The sequence below is a fragment of the Rosa rugosa genome, chromosome 6 (assembly GCF_958449725.1).
Source record: "Rosa rugosa chromosome 6, drRosRugo1.1, whole genome shotgun sequence".
In the NCBI taxonomy this organism is placed as follows: Eukaryota; Viridiplantae; Streptophyta; class Magnoliopsida; order Rosales; family Rosaceae; genus Rosa; species Rosa rugosa.
This window is the reverse complement of record NC_084825.1, coordinates 33,905,803-33,932,465: the sequence shown is the minus strand read 5'-3', so window position 1 is coordinate 33,932,465 and position 26,663 is coordinate 33,905,803. Positions and strand designations below refer to the sequence as shown.

Below are 26,663 nucleotides of genomic sequence, written 5' to 3'. Positions count from 1 at the left end.
TAGAGTGTAGACAACATGAAATGAGCAATTGCTAGTACTTTTTGGTAGTGAGCACATGGACCCTCATCACCAGAGTCTTCCTTGGAGTCCAATTCAAGGTATGGCAAATATCACAGCCAGCAAGAAGCCAGTGCTAGTGGGATTGAATCATTGAAATCAGAGCAATCGAATGCACTTACACACATGTATGTATCACATTTACTGATTACATATCTCATGCGAAAATCGTCCTTTGGGTAAGATGGAAACTCATGCCAGTTGCAAATATAGGAACACATCAAAAGAGAATATGTACCACTAATTAGGTCACATATACTGATCACCACATCTCATGGAGGCGAGAACTAGCTACGTGTATGGGTGGGTCCCACCTCCGCAAAATGTGACCCCCGATGTGGTTCGTTATATCATATAGCACTAATTGAAGAGAAATAGTCACTGAATACTTTCAAAAACAGATCAATACTAATGAGATCAAGCTCAAGGGAGAGCTTAATCTGATGGTTGCTTTAAGGTGAAGTTATTATTAGTTCTTATGAAGAATTAATATATACTACGGACCATAGCACTAGCTTGCCAACATATAATCCCTTATTTTACTTTGAAACAAGCACAAAGTTTACATGGAAACAACTAAACCTAAAGATTGGACTAGTTACAATTTAAGAGCATGAGTAACCTAGTACATCCTCTTAAATTCCACAAATGAACTTAACTTTATGATGAGAAGCTACTTAATTTCCTGGACTGTAAACCACAATGGGACTCCTCACAGTGTACCTAGAGCTTTTCCATCCGAGCGAGCCAGACACCATTTGCATACTGTCCATCGGATTCGCCTTCACCACAACTTGGAAGCTCCTCTTTTGCAAAGCATGAGAGAAAGTCAGACTCATGGGTTTGACAGTGATTTCCACTCCCTTTGGTGCTCTGATGGTGGCATTGTATGTGGAACTAGCAGGACCAACATTAGTGACAATTCTTCTGAAAACAGCTACTGTCGGTTGCTTGCTGCTTTTCAAGCTGAGCTGGATGGTGGGATAGTTGAGAGCATCGTAGCCGAGTCCAGGAATCAACGAGGAGCAGTTTATGGACTTTGAGCCAACTAAAGGGGCTAATGAGGAGCCACTATAGCCTTCATGGCATAGGAACTGAATGTATGACATTTCATCCATGTCATAGATTAAGCCTGGATTCACAGCTTTTCTCGGGTTCACTTGACCAGCACCATAGGCGAATTCTGCTTCTGTGTTCACTCTATGGCTCATCGGTGTTGCTGATAAAGAGTTAATGATTCTAATGAGATTGTAAGCCAGGATGAATTTAAGCATTATACTAGAGCACTATGAGTAAGGATTCGAAGTGCTAAAAGATGCTTCAAGATTTAACAAAAAGCGTTTTTTTTCGTAACATTTTTATATAGATAGGTAAATGTGCTTTTAGAGTTGCAGGAGCACTTGGAAGCATTTACTGGAGCATGTTAGGTGCTTCGTTATGGAGTGCTTCCAAGATGAATATATAAGAAACACTCCAGTGTTTAATAAGCTTTGCTTCTAATAAAAGTGATACTAACAAAACACTGATAAAGTGTTACACTGTACAGAAGCACCCCAAGTCCTCAGTATTGTTTGAGAAGTGCTTCTGCGTGCAGCACTTTTGTTAGAAGCACATAATAGAAACCCAAATTCTTTCTAAATTTTCAACTTGAACCACCATCAAGGTGCTTCTTTTGGAAGCATTTAGACTTCTTTTGTAATCCTCATCAAACAATATTTCTCCATTACCGCCGTAGACATTGTAACAAACACTTCTAGTTATAAAAGTGATTTTGGCAGTGTTGAAAGCAACAGCATGTCTCCAGGATACCCGAGAAGAATTGTAAAATGCATATATATTTCATACCTGTGGTCATGATGGCAGATCTTATTGCAGCTTGAGACCAATTCGGGTGAAATGACTTAACATATGCTGCTACACCAGCAACATGTGGGCATGCCATTGAAGTTCCAGACATGAGTGTGAATTCTGAGTATTGTGTGTCGCCATCCAACCCAGTAAGTGACTTCAATGGAGTGTAAGATGCCAAAATGTCAATCCCAGGTGCTGCAATATCAGGCTGCATCAAAACAGCTTCAGTTTTGAGCTGAACTTTCTAATGAGATGATAAGGTTAGAAAAAATAATCATGACTAACCTTGAGAATGTGTTCTGATCCTGGATTTGGACCCCTGGATGAAAATGAAGCAACATATGGAGCACGTTTTTGTGCTTCTTGTGACTTGAATATAACTGCTGATGGTGATCTACATGAAGAAAAAAAAAAGGCACTTCTTTACTTTATGAACATATCAAACATTTGATAAACTGAGTCACAAGTTATTATTCATCATTTCCTAGCTACCTTTCTGAATGTATATAGGCATCAATGCTTTCGCCAATTGTAGAGTTAACCATGGTTCCCGGTGCCATGAATATTTGAGCAGCATCGAGAAATTGATCATTTTCAACAATGGTACCAACTCCTCCATTTCCTTTAATGACAGAATCTGTACCCCAAGATCTAAATTGGCAGAAAACAATCTTTCCCTCTACTTTTTTAGGGTCTAATGAGTCCTCAACACAGAACCTGATATGCACAACAGTCGGAAACTCTAATTATCTTTGTTTTGTGAGATTAGTTTGACTTGTTATTATTCTTGATAGCTGAGGAACAAAGTGATCATACCTTGCATTTTCTTTGCTTTCCGAGCTTTGTGCTACATCAGCCCCACTAACAAGAGGGTACAACGTCTTATTTGGATTAAATGTGCTCACTCCAATCCCCTGCATATACCATAAACATGGAATTAAACTTCACTACATAGTATAAACACAACCAAGTAAAATCAATGGAAATATTGAAAAATAGGCAACATGTGTACCCTTCTAAAGAATTTTATCGCCTTCTTTCTTAACCCTTTAATAATATTTTAACCAAATTTGGAGGTCTTACATAAGGAGGATTCAAGCAGTACTGGAAAGGGTTCAAGCACTTCTTGAGAGGGTTATATGAAATACAAAGGACTAGTTTTGGAAATCTTGAAAAATAAATAAGGGTTTTTAGCAACCAAACTCTGAAACTGCTGGACAAACATGCATAACTTCTGCACAATAGGAAGGGTGTATATTTGTTTGTCCGATTCAAATTTCGCTAAATTTATAGTTCAACACATTGCCTACTTTTAGTAAAACAATTAGTACTTTTAGTTCAATCCATTAACACTTTTAGTAAAACAATTAGTACTTTTAGTTCAACATGTTAGTACATATATATACTTTAATCTCTCAGTACTTGGTAGAACTTGAAGAAGAAAAAGAACTGACTATTAGTTGAGAACAACATAATGAATTAATGGATATTTGTAAATCATTTAAGCAAAAGTACTTACTTCAAAATTCTTCCCATTGCCCAAATGAACTTTGCTAATGAACTGCCTATCAATGCCACTAGCTGCCACAGTTACCAACCATGGTGCATGGTTGACAATACTCCCCAAACTTGGCCCATCATTTCCAGCTGAGGCCACTGTAATAATACCATTCTTCATGGCATGAAATGCACCAACTGCTATACTATCCAAAGTATAAGAGGCTCCCCCTCCACCAATGGAAATCGATATGACATCCACGCCATCGTGTATGGCAGCTTCATACGCAGCAAGAATGTCCATGTCAGAGCAGCCGAAACTAGCCCAACATACTTTGTACATGGACACCCTAGCTGATGGCACTGCCCCTCGTGCAGTGCCCTTAGCAAGGCCAGAGAGGTTGGCATTCGGCACTAGGTTGCCAGCTAAGGTCGATGATGTGTGAGTCCCATGTCCATCCACATCCACTGGAGATAAGATGTCAGCTGGGTCTGGAGTGCCATCAAGCTTGAAGTATCTAGCTCCTATGATTTTGCTACAGATAACATAGCAGTAAAGCATTAGTTATCATCTAACTATTAGTATAGCAGCATTGCCCTTCCCAATAGTGGATGAGGTATTAAGTTCGAGTTCCTTTCACTGATAATAATAACAAAGATACACGTAAGAGATATAAGTCATATAACAACATTTTAAAAGGAAAAGGAATATGTAGATGTCAATATTGATATTGATGATTGTTGAGGGCATGTTTCACATCAAAAACTAAAAAAAAATTTGAAACAAATTCAGGGTGCTTTTATTTGTTGAAAGTAATATTCAAGAGAAAGACCAAAGTGCTAATAATATTGATAACAAATGCTTTCATTTTCCATTTTCTTGTGCTGTAAAAGAAAAGCACATTAAATTGACAATTATGTAGGAAAGCATGTTTTGGTGTACAGCAATTTGGAATTTTTACCAAAATTAAAGTAAATTAGGAACTAATCTCTCTCTAAGTGATAGAAGTGTTTTTGAAAGTTTACTTGTTGCATCCTGAGAAATTAGCAAACTGGCCACAAGTTCCTTTCCATTTTGCTGGTGGAGGACTAAAGCCTTCATCCTTAAAGCTTTGGGACTCTGGAGTAATTCCTGATACAAGATTTTATACCAACATAGAAGCATACATAAGTTCTATTATCTAAAAACTGAAGTAAATTAAAAAAAATGGTAATTAACCAAGCAGGAATTAGATGTCAGTTTTTCAGTTACCTGTATCAAAGAGACCAACTATAATGTCACTTTCACTTTTTAAATCTCTTTTAGCTTTTAATGGTAACCCAATGAAGTTCCATGACCTTGTTGTGTGCAGCTTGTGATACCTATTTGGAGTCACAGAGAGAACTTGATCCATTCCTGTACATTCACAAACACAAGGCTCAAGTTAATCACAGAAGTGTTCTCTTGCCAGACAGTCCGTCATGTACCTTAGCAACTAAAACGCGACGTGGTGTATGTGTATCAAACTGACAGATAGTACTTTACTTGATAGCTTTTCGGCTTCGTCACTGGAAAGCTTAGCAGCAAATGCATTGAAGCTCTTGGTATAGCTATAAACCATGGACTCTGTAGCACCAGAATAGCTGCAAAAGGCATCAATATATTCTTCAACTTTATAAAATTTGTAAATCTAGTGCCTTTTTCTAGTAAGGAAAAGAGAAATTGTTGATCATTAACCTTCCTGTTACAGATGAGAGGACATTCATATGTGTTTGGGCTGCAGAGTCTTCATGATCAGCAGGGTGATCCCCCAAATATACAACGTAAAACTCCTGTGTAATTTTCATAACCATGATTAGAAATGCATGTCAAACAAGTATAACACTAAATTCAACATTAGGGATTGTGTACCTTTTGGTGTTGCTCATCTCCCTTGACACAAACAAGGTCTATTAGGATCATATGGAAAAGAAGAATAAGGGAATGGAAGCTGAGTCTCTTGCTCCCCATGCTTGAAAATAAAGGTGTATTTTGGGTAGCTCTATACTTGATCTAGACCAATGAGTTATTATATATATGTATACATAACAACCTACCTGAGTTTCACAAGGAACAAAGTAGAATAGAAAATAATAAGATTAAGAAGAAGCTTGAACATAACTTGGTTTTGGGGAACCTTAAAAGTAAGAGAACATAAATTCTGGTTGTCTATACTCATATATTGTGCCAAGTCAATGTCATGTGTAGGCTAGGCAGGATTGCTTCTTTTGGAGAAACTTAATTGATGAAAATATCAGTTTCCTATGTATTTCTTACACATTGTGAAATGTGAATAAGGTTATGACAATTTAGACTCGACAATTCTGAAGAATGTCATGCATGACAAAATCTGTGGCTTAACTTCTTACAGGACCAGGTCTCTACAGTCATATACTAGTTCAAGATCAAGTCGAGCCAATCTACCGTCGTACTTAATGTAAGAATACATTAATGTATTGTAAACGAACCCAGAAACCATTATACTTAAGGTTAGAATAACTCGAGCACTAAGAACAATACTTAAGGTAAAATAAAATGAAATCTAATTGCCAACACCGAATAGTGCAAGATTTGGCTTGTCTAACACTATTTCTTAAATGCATGTGCCATTCAACATGAATTGATCCAAGTATTTGATGAAACATACCAATTTAATTAGAGTATGATGTGCAAAATCAATTTTATCACAGCTGGAATGATTTGCAATAGAACTAATAACCAAGGGTAGAGCTTTTAACTAATGATGGAGGGATCACTTTCAAACTCAGAGCAGTGGCTTGGAAACAAAGAGGCTAGCTATACCCTTTCAATTACTTGAATTCCAATTCAAGCAAAAAAGATCCTTGCTGTTCTCATTGGTACAAATAAGGATAACTTGGTCAGTTTCTTGGAGTCAATGAACAACGATGGTTTAACTTACCAAATTATCAAGCTTATCTTAGAGAGGCTTGACCACATTCTTGGGAAGATTGTACGTAGTGTAAACTTGAAGAAATTGATTTCCATTGATTTGTGCAATTGCACTCTTTACAATATATAGCGGTATACATGGTTATATTTACAGAAAGCATTCAATTGTAATTACAACAATATCAAACTGCTCAATCCTAGCCTTGTAACAAATGCTAAACTCTAGCCATAACAGATCCTTGACAGTAGCAATATCAAGCTGGAGATAAATCAAGGGTGCGGCTATTGCCACCCTACCATTTTCTTTGTTCACTCTACTTGCTCATTGCACCCTACATTTTAATTTCAATTATTAAATTTACTTATCTAACCCATTTCTCTTTCCAAGAATATCCTTATATGACATATCCAATTTAAAAGTTAATGTTTTTAACAAAAATCTCTCATTTAATTTATACCCATAAAAAAACTAAAATTTAGGGAAAATGCTCATTTACCCAATTTTAGCTTAAAATGTGCCCACTTGCCCGACTAAGAGTTTTTAAACCCCATTTACCCAAAACACTCTAAGGGATTATTTCCCCTTTACCCAATTAATTCTTTTTATTAATTTTTGGGACTTTTTTGCCCTCTCCTTCAATCTCTCTACTCTCAGTTTCTCTCTCTCTCTCTCTCTCTCCCCCTCACCGATTTCTCTCTCCTCCCCCCTCACCGATTTCTCTCTCTCTCTCTCTCTCTCTCTCTCTCTCTCTCTCTCTCTCTCTCTCTCTCTCTCTCTCTCTCTCTCTCTCTCTCTCTCTCTCCAGAAGACGTCGGATCTCTCTCTCCCTCCCTCCATTGCTCCGGCAGGTCGCCCACGACGCCTGCTCTAGCCATCGCCGCGCCGAAACTCGTCGTCGTGCTCTCCGCTGCCAGGCTCGACGCCAAGCCGACGGTCCTCGTCGCTGAGAAGCTCGGCGAGGCCGGGGTTGACCTTCTGAAGGAATCGACGACGGACTGAAAATGGCTATCTGCTATTGTGCAGTCATAACCATAAAAGTTGTAACATTAGTGCCCCCCAGTAGACTTTGTATTGGGGGCCAATGATGACTGCTTTATTTATTGACGGATTGAAAACTGCTATTCCAAAGTAAATGTAGTGTTAAATTGCAGTAGTTGATAAATGAAAAAAATTGTGTTGTTTGTGTCAGTCTAGTGGGGGGCAGTAGACAGAATATTGACCCTCATAATGTGGGTTTTTAGACATTATCTGTTGTTTTGAGTGTGAATAACTTGTATAATCTGCGAAACATAGGAAGCGGTGTAATGTTTGATGGTCTATTGGGGGGCAGTAGACACATTAGTGCCACCCAATAATGTCTTTCTTAGGAGACAGTAATCATCTCTTGTTGATTTGTTTGTGATAAAGTGCAATACACTGTGAATCCTTGAAACTGGTGCAAGTTTTAATGGTTTAGTGGGGGGCAGTAGACACATTACTGCCCCCAAATAATGTCTTCATACGAAGTCAGAACCCTTCACTTAACTGGTGCAAGTTTTAATGGTTTAGTGGGGGGCAGTAGACACATTACTGCCCCCAAATAATGTCTTCATACGAAGTCAGAACCCTTCACTTAACTGGTGCAAGTTTTAATGGTTTAGTGGGGGGCAGTAGACACATTACTGCCCCCAAATAATGTCTTCGTGTTAAGTTTAGGGTTTAGGGGCAGCGTTAGGGGCAGTAGACACATTGCCGATGAACTGCGACGAGGACGTTGGAGTGGCTGGATCGCCGATCAATCGAATGGCGACGAGAACGTTGGATCGCCGACTGGAGCTTCATCGTCGTGTTCAGATTTGGACTGCATCTCCGGCGCGGCGATCAGAGAGAGAGAGACAGACCGGAGGTGGAGATCATGGGGAGGAGAGAGAGAGAGAGAGAGAGAGAGAGAGAGAGAGAGAGAGAGAGAGAGAGAGAGAGAGAGAGAGAGAGAGAGAGAGAGAGAGAGAGAGAGAGAGAGTGGAGGTGGAGATCGGGGGGAGAGAGAGAGAGTTTGGGAAGGAGAGAGAGACTGATAAGAGATGGATGGGTTTTAATTTAATTAACAGGGGCTAAAATGTCAATAGATGTAAGATTGGGTAAATGGGGTTAAAAAACTCTTGGTGGAGTAAGTGGGCATTTTTTGGGCTAAAAATGGGTAACTGGTCACAGCCCCTAAAATTTATTAAAGTTTCTTAATAAAATCATAATCTGATTTACTCCCATCTTTTAAATTTTTTCAATTTCAATGTTCTTTATTTCAATCCATGTAAAAAGATTAGTAAATTTATAACTATGAGCAATGAAGAAGAGATTGATTTTTTTTCTTAATGTTTTAAATTTTTACTTTCGGTGTTCACAAATGATATATATTGCAAAGATTTTGATGCAGTTCACGCTAATGGTTTTATGAATTGCACAACAAATTAGGATTCAAATTTGCTCACCACCAATATTTTGGTGGTGATACCACCACTCAATATAAAACTGTCTATGTGTTATAAAATATAATTATAGTTAATCATGATGTTTTATTAAAAAAATAAATTTTAAGTATTAAATTAATTCTACATGACGTGGTAAGTTTTAATAGGGTGGTGATATCACCACAAAATAAAAATAGTGAGCAAATTTGAATCCAACAAATTAACGATGAGGATGCAACAAAAAGACAAAGAAATAGTAATAATTAAATTTGTGATGTAGGACGAGATTTTAGTCAATTTCAACAAAAATCTCGAAAAGAAAGAAGCGTCTTCACATTAAGAAAAAATAATTCGAATATTAGAAATTGGTATTCAAATAGGCTTCTTAATGATGGAATTAATCATAAATTACTCTTTTGGATATATCGGGATTCTTGAGCAAAATCTTGATTGAGATTCCAAAAGTAATATTCTTTAGTATCTAGGATTCTATTTCCGATTTTTATTTAATCAGGTTTAATCAGGAATCTGTTGGATCATAATTCATATACATATTTGTCCCCTAAAACATGAAAATTACTTGTTCTAAAATCCAAATTTAATGTTGACTAATCCAATTTTATTATTTCCCTAATCTTGTACTTGTGCTTAACCTTTGTGTTTATTATGTTTTCCTTATCATGCTAGGAAATGATTGAGAAGAGTGAAAATGCACTAAAAAGTCAACATTATAACATTTTCTTACTCCGGCTAGGAGAAAGTGATCTAGACAAGGAAGAAGAAGCGGACACCTGACCAAATGAACTCTAAATGAGCTGAAACTTTCCAAATCTATTCTAGACATCCTAAGAAACATTTCTTATGAAGAGTTCAAGAGCCAGATAGAAGTGGAAGGCCTTCAAAAAATCAGTCCAATTTTCTGCAGAAGCAAAACTGAAAAACTGGACCTGTAAGGAGTCCAGTAGCGTTTCCGGCCCAACTACTATTCCAAAAATTCTGAAATTCTAACAAGATAATCTACACTCATAGAGGAACATTTGATATGAAGAAATCGGAGGCCCATGATGAATTCTTGGTGGAGAAATAATTGAAGGAATAAAGGGGCAGAAAGTGACCTAAAAAAAACAGCTCAACATATTTCTACCCACATGAAGAAAGCTAGATGATTTTCTCTTTTTCTTTGGATATATTGGGAGAATTTTTCGAACAGTACATGAACTAAAGGTCACTGTGAATTAACGTTCCTCACTTTACACTAATTACATTTTGGTACCTGGACTATAAAACCCGACTACATTTAAATACATGACGTTAACTTTTCCGTTACGGGGAAGCCAGCTGGCATATTTACAAGGGTAAACTTGTCTTTTCAGTGAGCCCAAAGATGTGGACGAACTCTGATGGCGTTTGGGGTTGGGGACCGGTGAAGTAGCAACAGCAGAGGGGCTTCCAGAAGCTCAAAGGAGACCTTAGTTACAAGGTCGATCCCTACACTCTTTGTTCCGGTGAGATCATTTCGCTTTCACGCCGTACTATTAAGCTTGGAGCACGGAGGAGGAGTAGTCCTCGTCCGCCGCCGTGCTTAGGTGTCAGGAGGACAATGAAGGTTTTTGGTTTGTTGGTGTTTTCTTCGGTGACTCTCCCTTTAACCTCAAGTCCCTTGAAGTTGTAAGAATCGTTTTCCCTTCTTTTCATTTTCTACCGTAGCTTTGTCCCCTTTGTTTTTGTGATTATGGCTTCTTCTTCTTTCTTTTTTTTCTTTTTTTTTTGTCATTTTTATTTACAGGTTTGGTATTTTGACTGATAGTGGGTTTGGGTTGGATTGTTGATTCTGGTCTTTGTTTAATTTTTGACATGGTGGATGTTGGGTATGAATTTGCTATGCTAAAAGTGTGGTGTTGCAATTGTATATGTATATTTGCAGATGTTTATCAAACGAAGAGGAAGATATCAATGGCTACAGAAATGACCTTCCCAAAACGTCTTGGAAAATTTCCGCTAGTTTTTTGTGGGTTATTTTCGCTATAATTCAATTTCAATCATGTATCATTTTAAATACCCATTCAATTGAGATCTTTATATTGTACCATATGGAATGGATTTGCAAATTTCATATACCAGCGGCTGTGCTAGTAGGAGAGGGGCTCATACCAGAACTTCCTCTTTCTGCTGATTGGGGTTTTATTCTTCTTGTTCTTCTCTCGGCCCCATCCCAATCTTTCAATTCCCAGAAGACTGCCTTGGGAACTTCTTGTTTTGTTTTCCTTTCTTTTCTATTTCATCTGGTTTGTGTTCAAGAAAGAAGAATAGCTTGGAAATTTTTTTACTTTTTTTTTTTGGGCAACTTTACCTGGTATGGGTTTGAAGAACATAAAGGAATGGCTTGGAATCTCTTTATTTTTTACTTCTTTTTGCCTGATCTGGGTTCAAGAACATGGAGAGAATGGCTTGTGATTTATTTTTTCTTTTCTATTACCATGAATTATTGCAGATGGTGTAGGGAAGGGATCCCTGCGGATAAGAGGGAGTTGGAGGTAGGATTGGGAGTTGCAGAGGATTGTGAAGAAGAAGAAGAATAGAGTGAAAATACCAAAGTACCCTTTAAAAATTGAATAATGACATGAGGCTAACGGTGTTATTAACGGCGTGTATTTAAATGTAGTCGGGTTTTATAGTCCAGGTACCAAAGTGTAGTTAGTGTAAAGTGAGGCACGTTAATTCACAGTGACCTTTAGTTCAGGTATTGTTCGAAAAATTCTCCCGGATATATTTTTCTACTCCATCCTCTTTAATATATCATCATCACTTCCATATTTCTGCACCTTCATGCTTTGCTTTCATTTCTGCACCTTCATGCTTTGCTTTCATTTCATCATTACTCCATCTTTTCCATATTTTACAAACCAATTCCATACTTCACTTTCATTATTTTTATTTCACTCATCATTTCACTCATCATTTCACTCTTCTTTTTCTTCCCTATATAAACACCTTCTCTTCTCACTCTCAACACCAACCATTCCACCCCATTATATCTTCTTTCTCTGTTCATCTCCTTCATAAAACTTCCATATCCACCTCCCAAAATCCAAACCAACAACTACCATCACCACCACCATTACTCCATCACTACCACTCAAAATTGGCCAAAGGAGCATCATATATTCATCACCATTCCATTTATCATCACCATCAAGAAACTTATCATCCATCCATTCCACTATCAAGGAGGATTCAAGGAGCATTGAAGGAGGAAAACAAAGGAGTTAGCCATTGATTTGTCAAACTTCAACTAGTTCATTCTTTCCTTAACTCTTTAATTTACCTTGATTTACTTTATAGATTTGATGCCAATTTGTATGACTATGAGTGAGTAGTTACTTTGTTGGGGCTAGGGTTGAAAGCCCTAACCAAACTTGTATGAATTGTTGTTTTAATTTATATTTGATATTATTTGTGATTTTCATCTTCATATGCTAATTCAAGAGAAGTGAACGCATTTATTCAAACTTAACTAATTTGAATGTGTTGTGTTTGTCATCTCATGAAAAAATGTTTTGGGAGTAGTTAACCTTGAGCATTGATAGCATGATAGCATCCTCTATGTGCATGTGAAGGTTGTGAGTTAAAATCACCTAGATCTAGGATTGGTTTGCTTGCATGATTATCTAAACTCAAAGCTTTATGCATCTAGGAACAATGAATTGAGACTTAACCTGTAATAGGAATTGTTCTTAGGTAGTTAATTCTAGACTTATCCGGTTGTAATTAATAACATTAAAGGAGTTTAAGCCTTTGTAGTCTTATCTGGATGCAAAGAGGGTAATTGGAAAATTAGAATAACATCACTTGTATTTGAACTTCAATACTTGCAAGGGAGGTTAGTGGTAGACAATCCAACCCCTAACTTCATCCATTATTTTACTAGTTTAGTTTATATTTGAGCATTTATTTTAATTTGGTTCACCACTCTATCCAACAAACAATTTCACTACCACCACAATGCACATACTCACCATGAGCCTAGATTTCCTTGTAAATTTAGGTTTGTGATTGTACATTTGTATATTCTAGCTCTCCTTAGGTTAACACCATAGCTAGTGAAAGGAATCCAATCCTAGTGGGTTCGACAACCTTTCTTAAATCCCTATACTATTACTTGTACCCCTTATACTTGAGGGTGGCTATTTGCCTAACAGTTTCTTAGTTTTAGTCTACAATAAATTGTTCTTTATGTTTTCTAGTTGTATTAGGTTTATGCTATGTGCCATATATAAGGCACCTCTTAGATTGTAATTTTCATTCAAGTTATCAATAAAAAAAAAATATTAGAGAAATCTCTCTATATTTCTTACGGCTGTGCCCGTAATTTCTAGTGGATTCTAGCTCATCTCATATGGCTTTCGACGCTTGACGGAGCCTCTTGCTATCGTGTTCACGCTTCCCGCATCATTTGGTATCAGAGCGGGTTTCGCCCGCTCCTTAGCAGACAACAATCCAAGGGGGAAGTTCACTACCACAAACCTCAACGACGCTGGTCGTAGAGTATCTATCAAAGAAAGTTTCGTTGAAGAGGAACATGCCAAGGGATTCGCCCTAGGACAATCTCATCAATCCAAAATAAAAAATAAAAAATAAAAAAAGAAGAAGAAACATGGAACGTTGGATATTCACAACACCGGATTACGACGACTTCCGAACTACATGTATCATCAAAGGCAAGGTATGCTCTGTAATAATTGACAGTGGTCTACGAAAGAACTTTGTAGCAAACAAAGTTGTGGATTATTTTCAATTACCGACAGTGAAGCTGAGTGATCCATACTGGATTCCATTTGGGGAGGATGAATATGCACAAGTAACAGAGGTTTGTAAAGTTCCTATCTCTATGGGAAAATTTTATAATGAAGAGATTACTTGTCATGTGATTGACATGGACGACACTAATGTGCTTTTTGGAAGACCATGGCATGAAAGCGTCAAAGGTGGTTATTGCAAAGATAACACATATTTATTTAGGTGGGAGTCGCACAAAAATAAAATCAAGCCTGGAAGGAAGAACATCAAGAATGACCATCCTGAGGTGTGTGAAAAGGAACATGAAGAAGCCACTTTGAAGATTGAAGAGAAACTCATTAAGGACAAGGAAGCTGATTCATTCATCACATCGATATCCATGTCATGCATGCCTAATTGTGTTCATCAAGATCAACCCAAGGAGAAGTCAGTGCCCATTTCTTTTCAAGTGGAGGAGTTCAAGTCTCAAGATGCTTATTCTAAACTTGTCTATGGTATTGGATTCATGGTGATACTGATAGGAGCATTTTAATGTGATATTTTAATAGTTAATTCCTTACATTTTGCTTAGTTAATTCCTTAACGAATCAATTTTTAATTCAATTTTTATTTTTAGGTACATTGGAGTAGATGATGATGAAATAAGTGTTAGGTCCATAAAATGATGGAGAAAAATGGAAATGCACTAAAAAAATGTCAACTTTACACATTTTCCTACTCCGGCTAGGAGAAACCAACCCAAGCAAGGAAGAAGGAGCGACCACCTGAAAAAATGAACTTCAAATAAGCTGAAACCTTCCAGATCCATTCTAGACATCCTAAGAAACATTTCTTATGAAGAGTGCAAGAGCCAAATAGAAGTGGAATGCCTTCAAACAGTTAGCCCAATTTTCTGCATAAGCAAAACTGGAAAACTGGACCTGTAATGAGTCCAGCAGAAATTCCGGCCCAAAGGCATGGAAATAAATTCTGAAAATTTTACAGCATGATCTAAACTCATGGTGGATCATTTCATATGAAGAAGTCACGGGCAAAATATGAAGTCTTGGTGGAGAATTAATTGAAGGAAAAATGAGCAGAAAATGACTCAAACCTAACAAATTACATTATTGTTTAAATATTCAAACCTAACAAATTCCATTAGTGTTTAAATATTCAAACCTAACAAATTGCATTAATGTTTAAATATTCATTTTTCACACATATATAGGGAGGGGAATTCAGTGGCTGATAAACTTGCTAATTTTGGTGCTTTGCATGGAGATTCTGTTTGGTGGGATGTGATGCCTCAATTCTTGCATTTGGCTCTGGGTGGTGATTTCTCTGGTCGCCCATCCTATAGATTTGCTTAAACTAGTTTTCTTATGGGTTTCATTCATGAGGTCCCAGCTTGTATTCTTTGTTCTGTTACTGTTCTTTGTTGTTATAGGGAATGGTTTTGGTCTAGTCCCCTATTCCCCATCTTTGTTTTCCTTTTTATTTCAATAAACGGAACCGGGCGTGGGGCTGAGCCTCCCAGCTTGGCTGGGTTCCAAACCCTTTAAAAAAAAAAAAAAAATGCTCAAACCTAACCCATCATCATTTGTTTAAGGCCAAATAGTTTTGATAGAGGCTACAACAAAGAAGAAAAACACATTCCTTCATCCATTTCATCTTCTTTGTCTCTCCATTTCCTCTCCATTTTCCTAAAAACATTCCTTCCTAAAAACATTCCTTCATTTGTCTCTCCATTTCCTCTCCATTTTCCTAAAAACATTCCTTCATCCATTTCATCTTCTTTGTCTCTCCATTTTCTAGTTGCAAAATTCTGCATTTTCAAGCAAAGAGAAAAAGAAGCCATGAAGCCTCCTAGCCGTCATCATTCACCTTGTTCCGTGATAGTGAAGTCTTGCTTTCAAGATTCAAGATCAACGTCTCAAGCTCTTCATCATCCACTCCCTTCACGGTGTAATTCTATCTTTTTCCTTGTAACTTCTTTTGGTTTTCTTTGTTTGGATTTGTAGAACTATGAATTGTAGTTAACAATAACGTTTAGGGCAAAGTTTAAGCCTAATTTCTATGTTTAAATAAAGATTTTGAATTCCATAATTGTGATTCTAAGTTGCTTATGTGAGTTTGAATTGTTCGATTGAATTTGCTTGATAGAAAACTTTTATATGTTTATCTTATTTGGGTCGACACTTATAGGATTTGCATGTAATTGGTGCTAGATTTTGGTAAACGATTCACCTAATAGTTTTGTGAACCTAAATCACAAGTAGTAAAGGCTTTGGACAAAGGTCGAATTCAATTGAAGAGGATTGCAAATAGGTGAACTTATTCATAACTAGGTTGTGCACTTAAGTTGATAACCTTTCTCTATGCTTCTTGCGTTGAACATGTTTTGATTAGCTAGCTTTCTAGACTTTGATTGCATGTTTAATAGGATTGATCTAGGTTCTTTCATTTGTATTAATTAGTTAAGGAAAGTAAAATATGGGAAATCATTTGCTTCGAATGTTTCACATGATCAACTTCTTTCTCATGACTTGGATGATCAATTATAGGGTTTGAATCGAATTTGATTACATGGAATTGGTTTTGATCTTTGTTCCTTGCGTTTCACCCTTGTAAATATGTTTTTACATTTTCTTTATTTCATTTAATTTTAATTCCGATTCTATAATCATAAAACCCCCTTATTTGTGTTCACGTGTATATATTTCTATTCTTTATATTATTTTTTTATATATTTCTATTCTTTATATTATTTTTGTACATAATACTTTTTACTTTATTATTTTAATTCTTTATTTATTTTTGCAATTACAGGTGTACCCTCAATCCCCGGCTAGAACCTACTTATTCTATACTAACAACTACATTTTCCAGGGTTAAATTGCGCGCTTGCTTTTAGCGTATCAATTTTTAGCGCCGTTGCCGGGGATTGAAACGTGCTACTTTTAGCGTGTCATATACCTTTAAATTTTGAGAATATTGAAGTTGATGGCTTATCATGTTTTATTCCTACTAATGATCGAGCTGCATACAAGAGGAACTCAAGGTCGAGTTCTTTACAGGTGGAGGAGACTGATGTAGGACGAGATTTTAGCCAATTTCAACAAAAAATCTCGAAAAGAAAGAAGCGTCTTCACATTAAGAAAAATAATTTGAATATTGGAAATTGGTATTCAAATAGGCTTCTTAATGATGGAATTAATTATAAATTACTCTTTTGGATATATCGGGATTCTCGAGCAAAATCTTGATTGGGATTCCAAGCGTAATATTCTTTAGTACCTAGGATTCTATTTCCGATTTTTTTTTAATCAGGTTTAATTAGGTTTCTTAGTTTTAGTCTACAATAAATTGTTCTTTATGTTTTCTAGTTGTATTAGGTTTATGCTATGTGCCCTATATAAGGCACTTCTTAGATTGTAATTTTCATTCAAGTTATCAATAAAAAAAAAAAAACCAAATATTAGAGAAGTCTCTCTATGTTTCTTACGGCTGTGCCCGTAATTGCTAGTGGATTCTAGCTCATCTCATATGGATTTCGACGCTTGACGGAGCCACTTGCTATCGCGTTCACGCTTCCCGCATCAATTTGGGTGGAGAAGATAAAAATTAATGTTATCCAATGAGAAATTAAGTAGTCTTTGTATTTAATTAATTACTTATATATTTATTTTTTCTTGTATATTTGGATTTTTGAAAATCAACTTATTGCACTTGGGTAATATAATCTTTTAATAATTTAAAAGGGTGAACTAAGAAAATGGTAGGGTGGTAATAGCCGCACCCTAAATCAATTAATGGAGGAGATTTGTTTGTTGTAACTGAAGCTTGAGTCAAGGAAGAGATATGCAAAGAATCTGTGGTTCTAACATCCCCCCTCAAACTTGAGGGTCCTGGACGCACAAGTTTGCCTGACAATAAAGAATGGCGATGCTTATGCAATGGCTTGGTGAGCAGATCAGCCGGTTGATCTTCTGAAGGAATGAAACAGACCCTATGACTCCCAATGGCAATTTTTTCCCGGAGATAGTGATAGTCAAGTTCAATGTGCTTTGTATGTGCATGAAAGATGGGATTGGAAGCCATGTATGCTGTGCTCAAATTATCACAATGCAATAACACAGGAAACTGAATATGAGCACCAAATTCATAGAGAAGATAGCCTAACCACATTGTGTCAGCACAAGCATGAGCATGGGAGTGGTATTCAGACTCTGCACTGGAGCAGGCTATGGTGGGATGCTTTTTAGAGCACCAAGATATGAGATCTGAGCCAAGGTACACGAGATAGCCAGAAGTGGAACGCCTAGTGGTTGGACAACCAGCCCAATCAGGATCAGAATAAGCTGAGAGAGTAACAGGCTGGCGTTGTGGTGTAAACAGTAATCCATGTCCAATAGTACCCTTAACATATCTTAGAATGCGTTTGGCAGCAACTAGGTGTGGGGCACGTGGCTTACTCATGAACTGAAAAACCATGTTTACTACAAATGTAATGTCAGGACGAGTGATAGTAAGGTACTGCAATGAGCCAACCAATTCCCAAAAAATTGTAGGATTTTCAAGCAGGGGTCCATCAGTAGTAGTAAGAGCAGTCTTGGCAGACATGGGTGTACTGACAGGCTTGCTAAATAAAAAATCATGCTTAGAAAGAATATCATGAGCGTATTTAAGCTGATTGATGTGTAGCCCATGTTGATGAGTAGTAACCTGTAAGCCAAGAAAATAATGAAGAGGACCTAGGTCCTTGATGTCAAATCCTCTCCCAAGACACCATATAAAGCTCTGAAGGAGACGGTCATCACTCCCAGTCACCACAATGTCATCAAGATATAATAGAAAATAGATAATATGTGGCCCATGGCGATAAATAAAGAGGGATGAGTCTGCAATACTCTGAGTGAAACCAGCAGATAATAGAAATGTGCTCATACGATGAAACCAAGCACGTGGTGCTTGTTTCAAGCCATAAAGTGCTTTGTTAAGTTTACAGACATGGTGAGGTTTTGTATCATGAAGACATCTTCCTTAAGAATGCCATGAAGGAAGGCATTCTTTACATCTAATTGCCTGAGTGGCCAACTTCTTGAAACAACAATAGTAATCACAGTTCGAATAGTGACAAGCTTAATAACAGGACTAAATGTTTCATCATAATCGATATCTTGTTGTTGATGGAAGCCTTTGGCAACAAGTCGGGCCTTGTACCGTTCAACATAGTTATCTGATTTCCTCTTTATGCGAAATACCCATTTGCAACCTACTGCATTCTGAATCTGGGGTTCACATCCAAAACCAATTGGCAATGGATGAAGTGGCCCAAATCCTTATAAACCCATAGGCAATATCCCATTTTTCTCATGTGGGATCTATAATCTCAACACGCCCTGTACGTGTGGCGAATTTTCAAGCCATACACGTGGAAAACTTATATTGGGTGACGTGGAGCCCGTGTGGCTGTTAAGAAAATCCTTATAAACCCATAGGCAAGGTCCCATTTTTCCCATGTGGGATCTATAATCTTAACATGCCCCTGCACATGTGGCGAATTTTCAAGCCATACACGTGGACAACTTATATTGAGTGACGTGGAGCCCGTGTGGCTGTTAAGCATTCACACGTGGGATAACCTGCTCTGATACCATGAAGAAATTAATTTCCATTGATTTGTGCAATTGTACTCTTTACAATATATAGCGGTATACATGGTTATATTTACAGAAAGCATTAATTCAATTGTAATTACAACAATATCAAACTGCTCAATCCTAGCCTTGTAACAGATGTTAAACTCTAGCCATAACAGATCCTTGACAGTAGCAATATCAAGCCGGAGATAAATCAATTAATGGAGGAGATTTGTTTGTTGTAACTGAAGCTTGAGTTGAGGAAGAGATATGCAAAGAATCTGTGGTTCTAACAAAACTTGTAGGTCGACAAGCATGTATTGTCTATTATCTTACCTAAATTAGTATACATTGATAGAAGAAACATGTAGGCTCAAATAGATCAATGATAAATGGAGTAAGAACTTTGGCATGGGGTTAATGTCATCAACTGTAATTGGAACTAAGATGATCGGAAAAGGTGGTACCTAAATTTCATATCTCGATCTATGAACTGAATTTTGATGAAAGTAATGGTACGTACATTGTGATGGATGTTTCCATCCTCCGTGAGGGGTCTTCCTCGCAGAGTAGGACGGGAGATGTTCGTAATATTGTTAGACATCTAATGGTGCAATTGCAAAATAAGAAGCTTGTTTTAGCAACGGAGCTACCAGTCATGAATTTGTTTTTTATGCTTCTATTTTTCTCTTCATCGGCAACATCTGTTGTAAATACGTAGTAGCTTTTTTCAATTTTTATTTAAGCCTTATAAAAACAACATAATTAATTAAAGAGATAAAAGAAAGAAAGGGAGACAAACCTTAGAGGTCAACTCTATCTTTTTTTTTTTTTTTGAATAAAAGGCTGGTGCGGCTGCCCTCAAGTCTTTATTAATGAAATTGTCGAATATAAAGGGAATGTTTAGCCTAAACCCCTGATTATAATAAGCATCTACATAACATCCCAAAATACTATCACGAGTCTCTACTAAATAGCTGTATTCACGAGTCTCTATCTGTTTTGGGTTTCTTGGTGGAAGATCTTCGTTCCATTCTTACGCAACTGAATGTTGCTAAACTCCAACATACACAACCAAGTAGTTAGTTTTAATTCTGCTCACTTGTTGAAAGACATGACAACCAAAGTTCCATAAGCTATGGAATCAATTTTTACCCCTGGCTCATAAAAAAAACAAAAGGGACAAACACCAAAATTTCTCATGCAAGAACGTAAACAAAATAAGAAATTAACATTATCGAAACCGAAATTAAATTATCGAAGTTTGTTAACTTTAACCATGTGTCTTCATCTGCTTAAAAACTTAGGTCGGTGAAGGGAGAAATAAGCTAAAATGTGTACTATGATGCTATGCTCCGCTAAGTCTAAAACCCCAGCTGAAGCCTAAAACCCTCCCCATGTTCCTCACCAAGCTCTCCCGCCAAAACCCAAACCCACTCGCCCTCATTTCCACGCGCCACCTCTCCACCCTCCACGACCGCTACTCCTTCAAACCCCCACCCTCCCTTTCCCCGAACCCCCAAGACCACCCCAACCCCAACTGTAACCCTAACCCTAACCCTAATTTCAAGAAGAAGCAGAAGCCCCGCTACCGTCCGCCGTCGTCTCTCGATCGCGAGGATCAGGAGCCGATACATTCCGATTTGCCGTTTGATTTCAGGTACAGCTACACCGAGAGCAGCCCGGAAGCGCGGCCCATTGGGCTGCGGGAGCCCAAGTACTCGCCTTTTGGGCCGGGGCGGTTGGACCGGCCGTGGATCGGGGTCTGTGCCCCGGCCGTGGACCCGAAGGTGAGGTCCGTGGAGGGAACGGAGGAGGAGGACCTGAAGTTGGAGGAGGAGAGGAGGAGGAGGAGAGAAGCGGTGCAGGGAGAGCCGCTCAGTTCGGCTGAGAGGAAAATTTTGGTGGAGAAATGTCAGAGAGGGAAAACCAAGAAGCAAATCAATTTGGGTAATGGGATTTTCGTATTTGATGAGCTGCAGAGTTTGTTTGATAATCTGGGTAGTCTTATTTTTGTATGATGGTGCTGATTTTGAGGTTTCTAATAGTGTAATGTGCTTGGGGAATTGAGGATATGGGTGTTCTTGTTGTTGTAGTTGATAATTGGGTTATCTTGAATCGGCTTGTTTGCTGTGCTTGTGTGAGCTTTTTCTTTGTTTGATGTGCAGAACTGGATGAGTATTTGATAGTATTCGTAGTAGTTCGGGTCTTGATTTTGATTAGGAATTTGGGTATGAACTGGAGGTGGTATTTCTTCTGTTTGGTGTTGGTTGAGGTTTTTGAGCTGGGGAGAGTATTTGGTGTTTGCATTCTATATAGTGCATTTGCTTTGAGGGGTTGTATTCCTTTTGTTTATTGATCAAATTTGGGTAGCAAAGTTCGTACTTTGCAATGTTTGAAGTTTGTATGTGTGTTGTAACTCAGTTACCAAACAAGAACAAGCAGTGTATGCATTGATAGTTCAATCTTCTTCCTCTTATTTTTCTTTGCCGACATCTTATTGTTACTATGGTTTGATTTCTTGTAGGGAGGGATGGGTTGACTCACAATATGCTGAATGATATTCATAACCATTGGAAACATGAAGAAGCAGTGAGGATAAAATGTCAAGGTGTTCCGACTGTTGACATGAGAAATGTTTGCACCCAGCTCGAGGTATGTTATGTTCTAATCATGGCTCTAAATCTGACCTTTGCTGGATCTATCTTTCTTCATATTTCTCTTTGCTCCCTTATTTGCTTTTACTTTGGTATGCATAATCTTCTACCTCTTGTAGATCAATTCTTGTCCATCCTGCTTCACATATAGTTTTGTAGTTTTATGAAGCATCAAAATTCTTTCAACCTGCATCCCATCATAAACCCTGGTTGCAAGGTTTTGTAGGTCAATTTGTGTTTATATTACAAAATCCATCTACCATTTCACCATAGATGCCCTTAAAATTTTCTCACTTGTTGATTTTTTATTTCTCTTCTGATAATTGAAAAGTTAAAACTCTGTTGGGAAGAGAAGTTGTCAGAGTTTGCAAGAGGAGACTTTGTAGAATCGTAACTGGGATTGTGTACTTCAGGAAGAGTCGAGACAACCACACTGATGTTATGCATTATGACACATAAAATACTGAAATACTGAAGAGGTGTCTCTGTAGAACAATGAATAAACACATGCAACATATAATCTTTCAGTTTTCATTTTGAATCGAATTATAGACGAAATGGTTAAACCATACACTTTTATTTCTTGGAACTTGAAAGAGATATTAATTTCAAGTTTCATGTGTCTGTTGCAGGACAAAACCTTTGGAAAGATCATCTGTAGGCATGGTAGTCTAATCATATTGTTCAGAGGCAGGAACTATAATCCCAAGAAGAGGCCTGTGATTCCATTAATGTTGTGGAAGCCACATGAGCCAAAATATCCCAAACTGATCAAAACTACGATTGATGGGCTAAGCATCGAGGAAACAAAGGAAATGAGGAAGAGAGGATTAGTTGTCCCTGCTTTAACAAAACTTGGTACATACTTTATCTAGTTTATGGTCTCTAAGACTTGATAGTGTTTCTGTGTCATTTGCTTACAATCTAGTTGAAACTGCAGCCAGGAATGGTTACTATGGTAATCTGGTACCGATGGTTAGAGATGCGTTTCTCTCCTCTGAGCTGGTGCGGATAGACTGCCAGGGTCTTGAGAAGAGTGATTACAAGAAAATAGGCTGCAAACTTCGGGTAACTATCCAAGCCTTCTTCCTCTCTGCTTAAGCTTCCCACATGTACACTTGCACTTTCATTGCTTTATTCGAAAATGAGAGGCCTGCACTTGAACATCCAACTGGCTATTCAATGGCAGCAGGTCTATCTTTCTGTGCGCAACGTGTCTTGCGACAGGAATAGTAGCATTAAAATCTTGGCTTTGTTTATGCAGATTCTATACATGACCTGGCCTCTGTGTCTGCATGTGTGATTGCTTCTTTAAATCCAACTTTTTAAATTATATTTGCGTGTTGATACAGGAGCTCGTGCCTTGTATCCTGGTGACATTTGATAAGGAACAGATTGTGGTTTGGAAGGGCAAGGACTATAAGCCTGTAGAGGATGCCTACTTCCTTCCAGAACGAGAACTGTTTGATAGTCCAGAAAGTGATGTGGTTTCTGGTGCAGAGCGGTGGGATAGCTCAGATGACAATAGTAGCCAAACTGAGTACTACTCTGGTGACGATGAGTAGTCTCTTCCTGCTCCAAATTACAGACAGCACGTGGTTGTTGGTTGGAGAAAATGTAATTGATGAGCTTTTCATCTTCAGATTGCAAATCTGAATGCTGGCAAATTTGAGCCGGTTCAGAATCCAGATTGTCCTGAAAATGATATTATCATGCATCTATAGATTGTGTTGGAGTGAGGTCAGAGCTTATGGAAATTAGCGTACAAAATATTGCGTTTCCTCTATGGTCTATACAGCAAGAGAGAAAAGCTTTGAAATTATATAATTAGAGCCACGGTCAGAATTGTATAGATTGTTTACAGGGGACTCAATATCTTGGTTCGAAAAATGCTGCATTGTCAGTTTATCCTCATATGAAAGAAAGCACTTGCACATTTTCTGTTCAGTTTAACCTCCTTTATTTTTTTGGTCCGAAAGTTTAACCTCTTTTGGTGATGACAAATTGTTTCCTCTTTTGAATGCTGGGATCTGGGAACAAGTGAGCAATCCCAATAGGTTCTAGTTGGACCTCTAAATTTGTTATTTAGACCTCTTATACTTAGTACACATCTAATTTACTTTTTAGAATGCTTGAAAAGCTAAGCAGACCTCCTTATTTTTACCAAAACACCCTTGAACATGAGATACAACAATCAGTTACTCTATTTTTTATCTCTATTTTCAATCACGAGAAGAAGAATGAATCAATATCACATGATATTGCTCTTATGAGTAGGTCTCTCCTCCACCAAAATTAATCAGAGGGTTGTTCTCAATCTTGATATGTTGCTGAAATCTCTTTGAATTTGCTAAAAGAAAGATTTCAAGAGTTTTGGGTTGGAAGATCGAGTAATAACTATATCATAATATTTAATGAATTTAGTTTAAGGAAATTAACCACGTGGTGTGGTGTGTTGGTCGAATGGCCTAGTTTGGAACCCCCAGGTCTAGCGTTCGAATCCCAGCCCCATCCCGTGACCAGCAGATTTGAGGGACCCTTTGGGTTCGTGCGTCTGCGGTGCAGTGGATTAGTCTGGCTTTGCCAGGCTTTCGCCGCAATGTCGGTGCAGGTGTCCTGGCGCTGGGATACCACTGCATGGGTGTGTGAGTTACTAACAACTAACCCGATCAAAAAAAAAAAAAAAAAAGTTTAAGGAAATTCCAAATCAGATTGTTTTGAATTTATTTTTGTATTAAATGATGGACCATGTATATAAATTATTATTTTTACTTAATTATGTTAGGTAAATTATAAAACTACATGACAATATAAGGAAAATCCCGGAAAAAAAATAATTTTATTGAATGTTATATTTGGGGAGGTAAGAAGAGTTTTTTTTTTTTTTCTTCCATTTTGCTCTGTTTGTCCTTATTTGTCTTTTCATATGACTTGACAAAGTCTATTAATAATTGAAAAAAATTTGAGGTCTGTTATAAAGTAGAGAGAAGATGGGGAGAGAATAGTTGGGAGGAAGAAGAAGTGTTCTCATTCAGTCTCATTAGCCTCTTTTATATAGAGGTAGGGTTTACATCAAAGTACACAACTAATGAGTATTTACGTGGACAGCCATATAGATAATAATATTTACAACAAGGTCCAAATATTAAATTTGGAGGTCCAACTAGAACCACCCTAAAAAAATAAAAAAAGTAAGCAATCAATTATTCCTAAAAAAGAAAATGTGGACAGTCAATTTGATATTATAAATGATGATAATATTACAGAGACTACAAACATCATCTTCTGGTCAGAAACAGACAGATTTAATTTAGTGCACTAATTAAAAGAAAAGTGGCAAGCCAAGCTGTCGACCTTATCATAAACATTCATGTAAATTACAATATATCAACTAATCCTAGCCTCCCCCCTTAAACATTCAAAAGTCAAAACTCAAGTGCCACTCTAAAATGAAACCATAACAGACAGATATTAGTTGATGATACATCCTAGCCTTACAATATTAGAAACCATAACACTGTTCGATGACTATACGGACACTGTGTGTTTTTTTTAGTGAGAAATTTTGAGTTCAATTCAAGATGAGCATGTTATCTTTTTCCCAGTGAAAATTTTTGAGTTCAATACACGATGAGCATGCATGCTGTCGACGTCAATTGAGTGAAAATATAAAATGTATGTGTGTCATATTACATATGCACAAGTGGATGCGACAGAGAGGGCCACATTGCACAAAGTGTTCTTCACAAATGAAGCCTAGTGTCCTTTCAAAAAGACATGAATAAATAAAGCCTAGCGTTTCCTTTCTATGATCTCAGTGGGATTGCCCGCTCATTATCGACACCGTCCATTGTATCGGACGAAAACAAGTGACCATTTGCCTTTTTATGAGTCTGCTTCATCCACCTAATACATCTGAACTTCTCACGTCTTCTTCTTCTTGCTTTCCTATGTCCCAGCAAAAAGCCAAAAGGAATAAGAAAATACCTCATGAGTTCTATACTACTCATTTCAGTTTGAGATGATAGCATTAGTATCTTGTTATCGAGAGGGTTTCAAGTGTATACAACGTTTGAAATTTCGGTTTGAACAGAAATTTTGAACAAAACTTTGAAAATTTCAATATATTTCGATCAAAAATAGTACCCAAAAACTAGTTTCAAAGATATTTTAGATACCGCTCAAATACCTGTAAAGTTAAATTATTAAAAATTTAATAGTTTCGTGTATGACGTAATTCATATCATGTAACTCTTTTCCTCATTGTATAACAAACAAAATCGTTTGTTTTTCAGAGATAAACAAAGACTTTTTTTTTTTTTTCTTTTGGTAAAACACTTCATTATTAACTATAATTTTACAAGTCAATTGAGGTATCGATTTATCATATTGAGATCGGGATTCAAATGTTTTTATTTTGTGGTGATATCACCACTTTATTAAAACTTGTCACGTCATGTAGAATTAATTAATACTTAAAACATCATGATTAACTATAATTATATTTTACAACACATGACAGCTTTATATTAAGTGGTGGTGGTATCACCATCAAAGTATATCTGTGGTGAGCAAATATTTGAATCCTTGAGACAGACTCACACAATGTCTGGTTGTTTTCTCCATAAGTGACGCTTTTTGAAATATTGCATTATGATGTTCGACCAAACATGTTAACTCATCGCATCTGGACACTCAAAACATTTCCTGTTCTGAATCACTCCCCGGCTATTTTAAGTAACAGTTCATCAAAAAAAAAAAAAAAAAAAAAAACTCAAAGTACATCTGTAATTCTCGAATTCGAAC

At 37.3% G+C, this 26,663-nt stretch overlaps 3 protein-coding genes across 3 annotated transcripts; 1 reads left to right on the top strand and 2 right to left on the bottom strand.

Annotated features, from left to right (window-relative positions):
• Positions 1-569: 569 nt before the first annotated feature.
• On the bottom strand, positions 570-5,523 carry LOC133715935 (subtilisin-like protease SBT4.14). Its single transcript, XM_062142636.1, has 11 exons — positions 5,297-5,523; positions 5,123-5,217; positions 4,931-5,028; positions 4,658-4,801; positions 4,432-4,537; positions 3,428-3,941; positions 2,725-2,822; positions 2,401-2,625; positions 2,194-2,302; positions 1,903-2,116; positions 570-1,276 (listed from the first exon to the last, which is right to left on the bottom strand). The coding sequence occupies exons 1-11, from the start codon at positions 5,393-5,395 to the stop codon at positions 735-737; spliced, it is 2,244 nt and encodes a 747-aa protein (XP_061998620.1). The 5' UTR covers positions 5,396-5,523; the 3' UTR covers positions 570-734.
• Positions 5,524-17,451: 11,928 nt separating this feature from the next.
• Positions 17,452-19,804, bottom strand: LOC133716624 (uncharacterized mitochondrial protein AtMg00810-like). The gene is made up of 4 exons (XM_062143308.1): positions 19,724-19,804; positions 18,565-18,849; positions 17,567-18,469; positions 17,452-17,484 (listed from the first exon to the last, which is right to left on the bottom strand). Exons 1-4 carry the CDS (start codon positions 19,802-19,804, stop codon positions 17,452-17,454), a joined length of 1,302 nt encoding a protein of 433 aa, XP_061999292.1.
• A 722-nt stretch (positions 19,805-20,526) lies between these two features.
• On the top strand, positions 20,527-23,608 carry LOC133715243 (CRS2-associated factor 1, mitochondrial). The gene is made up of 5 exons (XM_062141661.1): positions 20,527-21,150; positions 21,728-21,855; positions 22,490-22,715; positions 22,798-22,925; positions 23,210-23,608. Exons 1-5 carry the CDS (start codon positions 20,598-20,600, stop codon positions 23,420-23,422), a joined length of 1,248 nt encoding a protein of 415 aa, XP_061997645.1. The 5' UTR covers positions 20,527-20,597; the 3' UTR covers positions 23,423-23,608.
• The last annotated feature ends 3,055 nt before the right edge of the window (positions 23,609-26,663 follow it).

Coding starts and splice junctions, on each gene's coding strand:
- LOC133715935 (XM_062142636.1), bottom strand. CDS start 5,395: ATGGGGAGCAAGAGACTCAGCTTCCATTCCCTTATTCTTCTTTTCCAT. Junction 5,029..5,122: donor CTCTCATCTGTAACAGGAAG/GTTAATGATCAA, acceptor TGCCTTTTGCAG/CTATTCTGGTGCTACAGAGT. Junction 2,823..3,427: donor GCAATGGGAAGAATTTTGAA/GTAAGTACTTTT, acceptor TGGTATATGCAG/GGGATTGGAGTGAGCACATT.
- LOC133716624 (XM_062143308.1), bottom strand. CDS start 19,804: ATGTCTAACAATATTACGAACATCTCCCGTCCTACTCTGCGAGGAAGA. Junction 18,850..19,723: donor ATGGAAACATCCATCACAAT/GTACGTACCATT, acceptor TGTGAACCCCAG/ATTCAGAATGCAGTAGGTTG. Junction 17,485..17,566: donor TTGCCATTGGGAGTCATAGG/GTCTGTTTCATT, acceptor CTTTATTGTCAG/GCAAACTTGTGCGTCCAGGA.
- LOC133715243 (XM_062141661.1), top strand. CDS start 20,598: ATGTTCCTCACCAAGCTCTCCCGCCAAAACCCAAACCCACTCGCCCTC. Junction 21,151..21,727: donor CAAGAAGCAAATCAATTTGG/GTAATGGGATTT, acceptor GATTTCTTGTAG/GGAGGGATGGGTTGACTCAC. Junction 21,856..22,489: donor ATGTTTGCACCCAGCTCGAG/GTATGTTATGTT, acceptor TGTCTGTTGCAG/GACAAAACCTTTGGAAAGAT.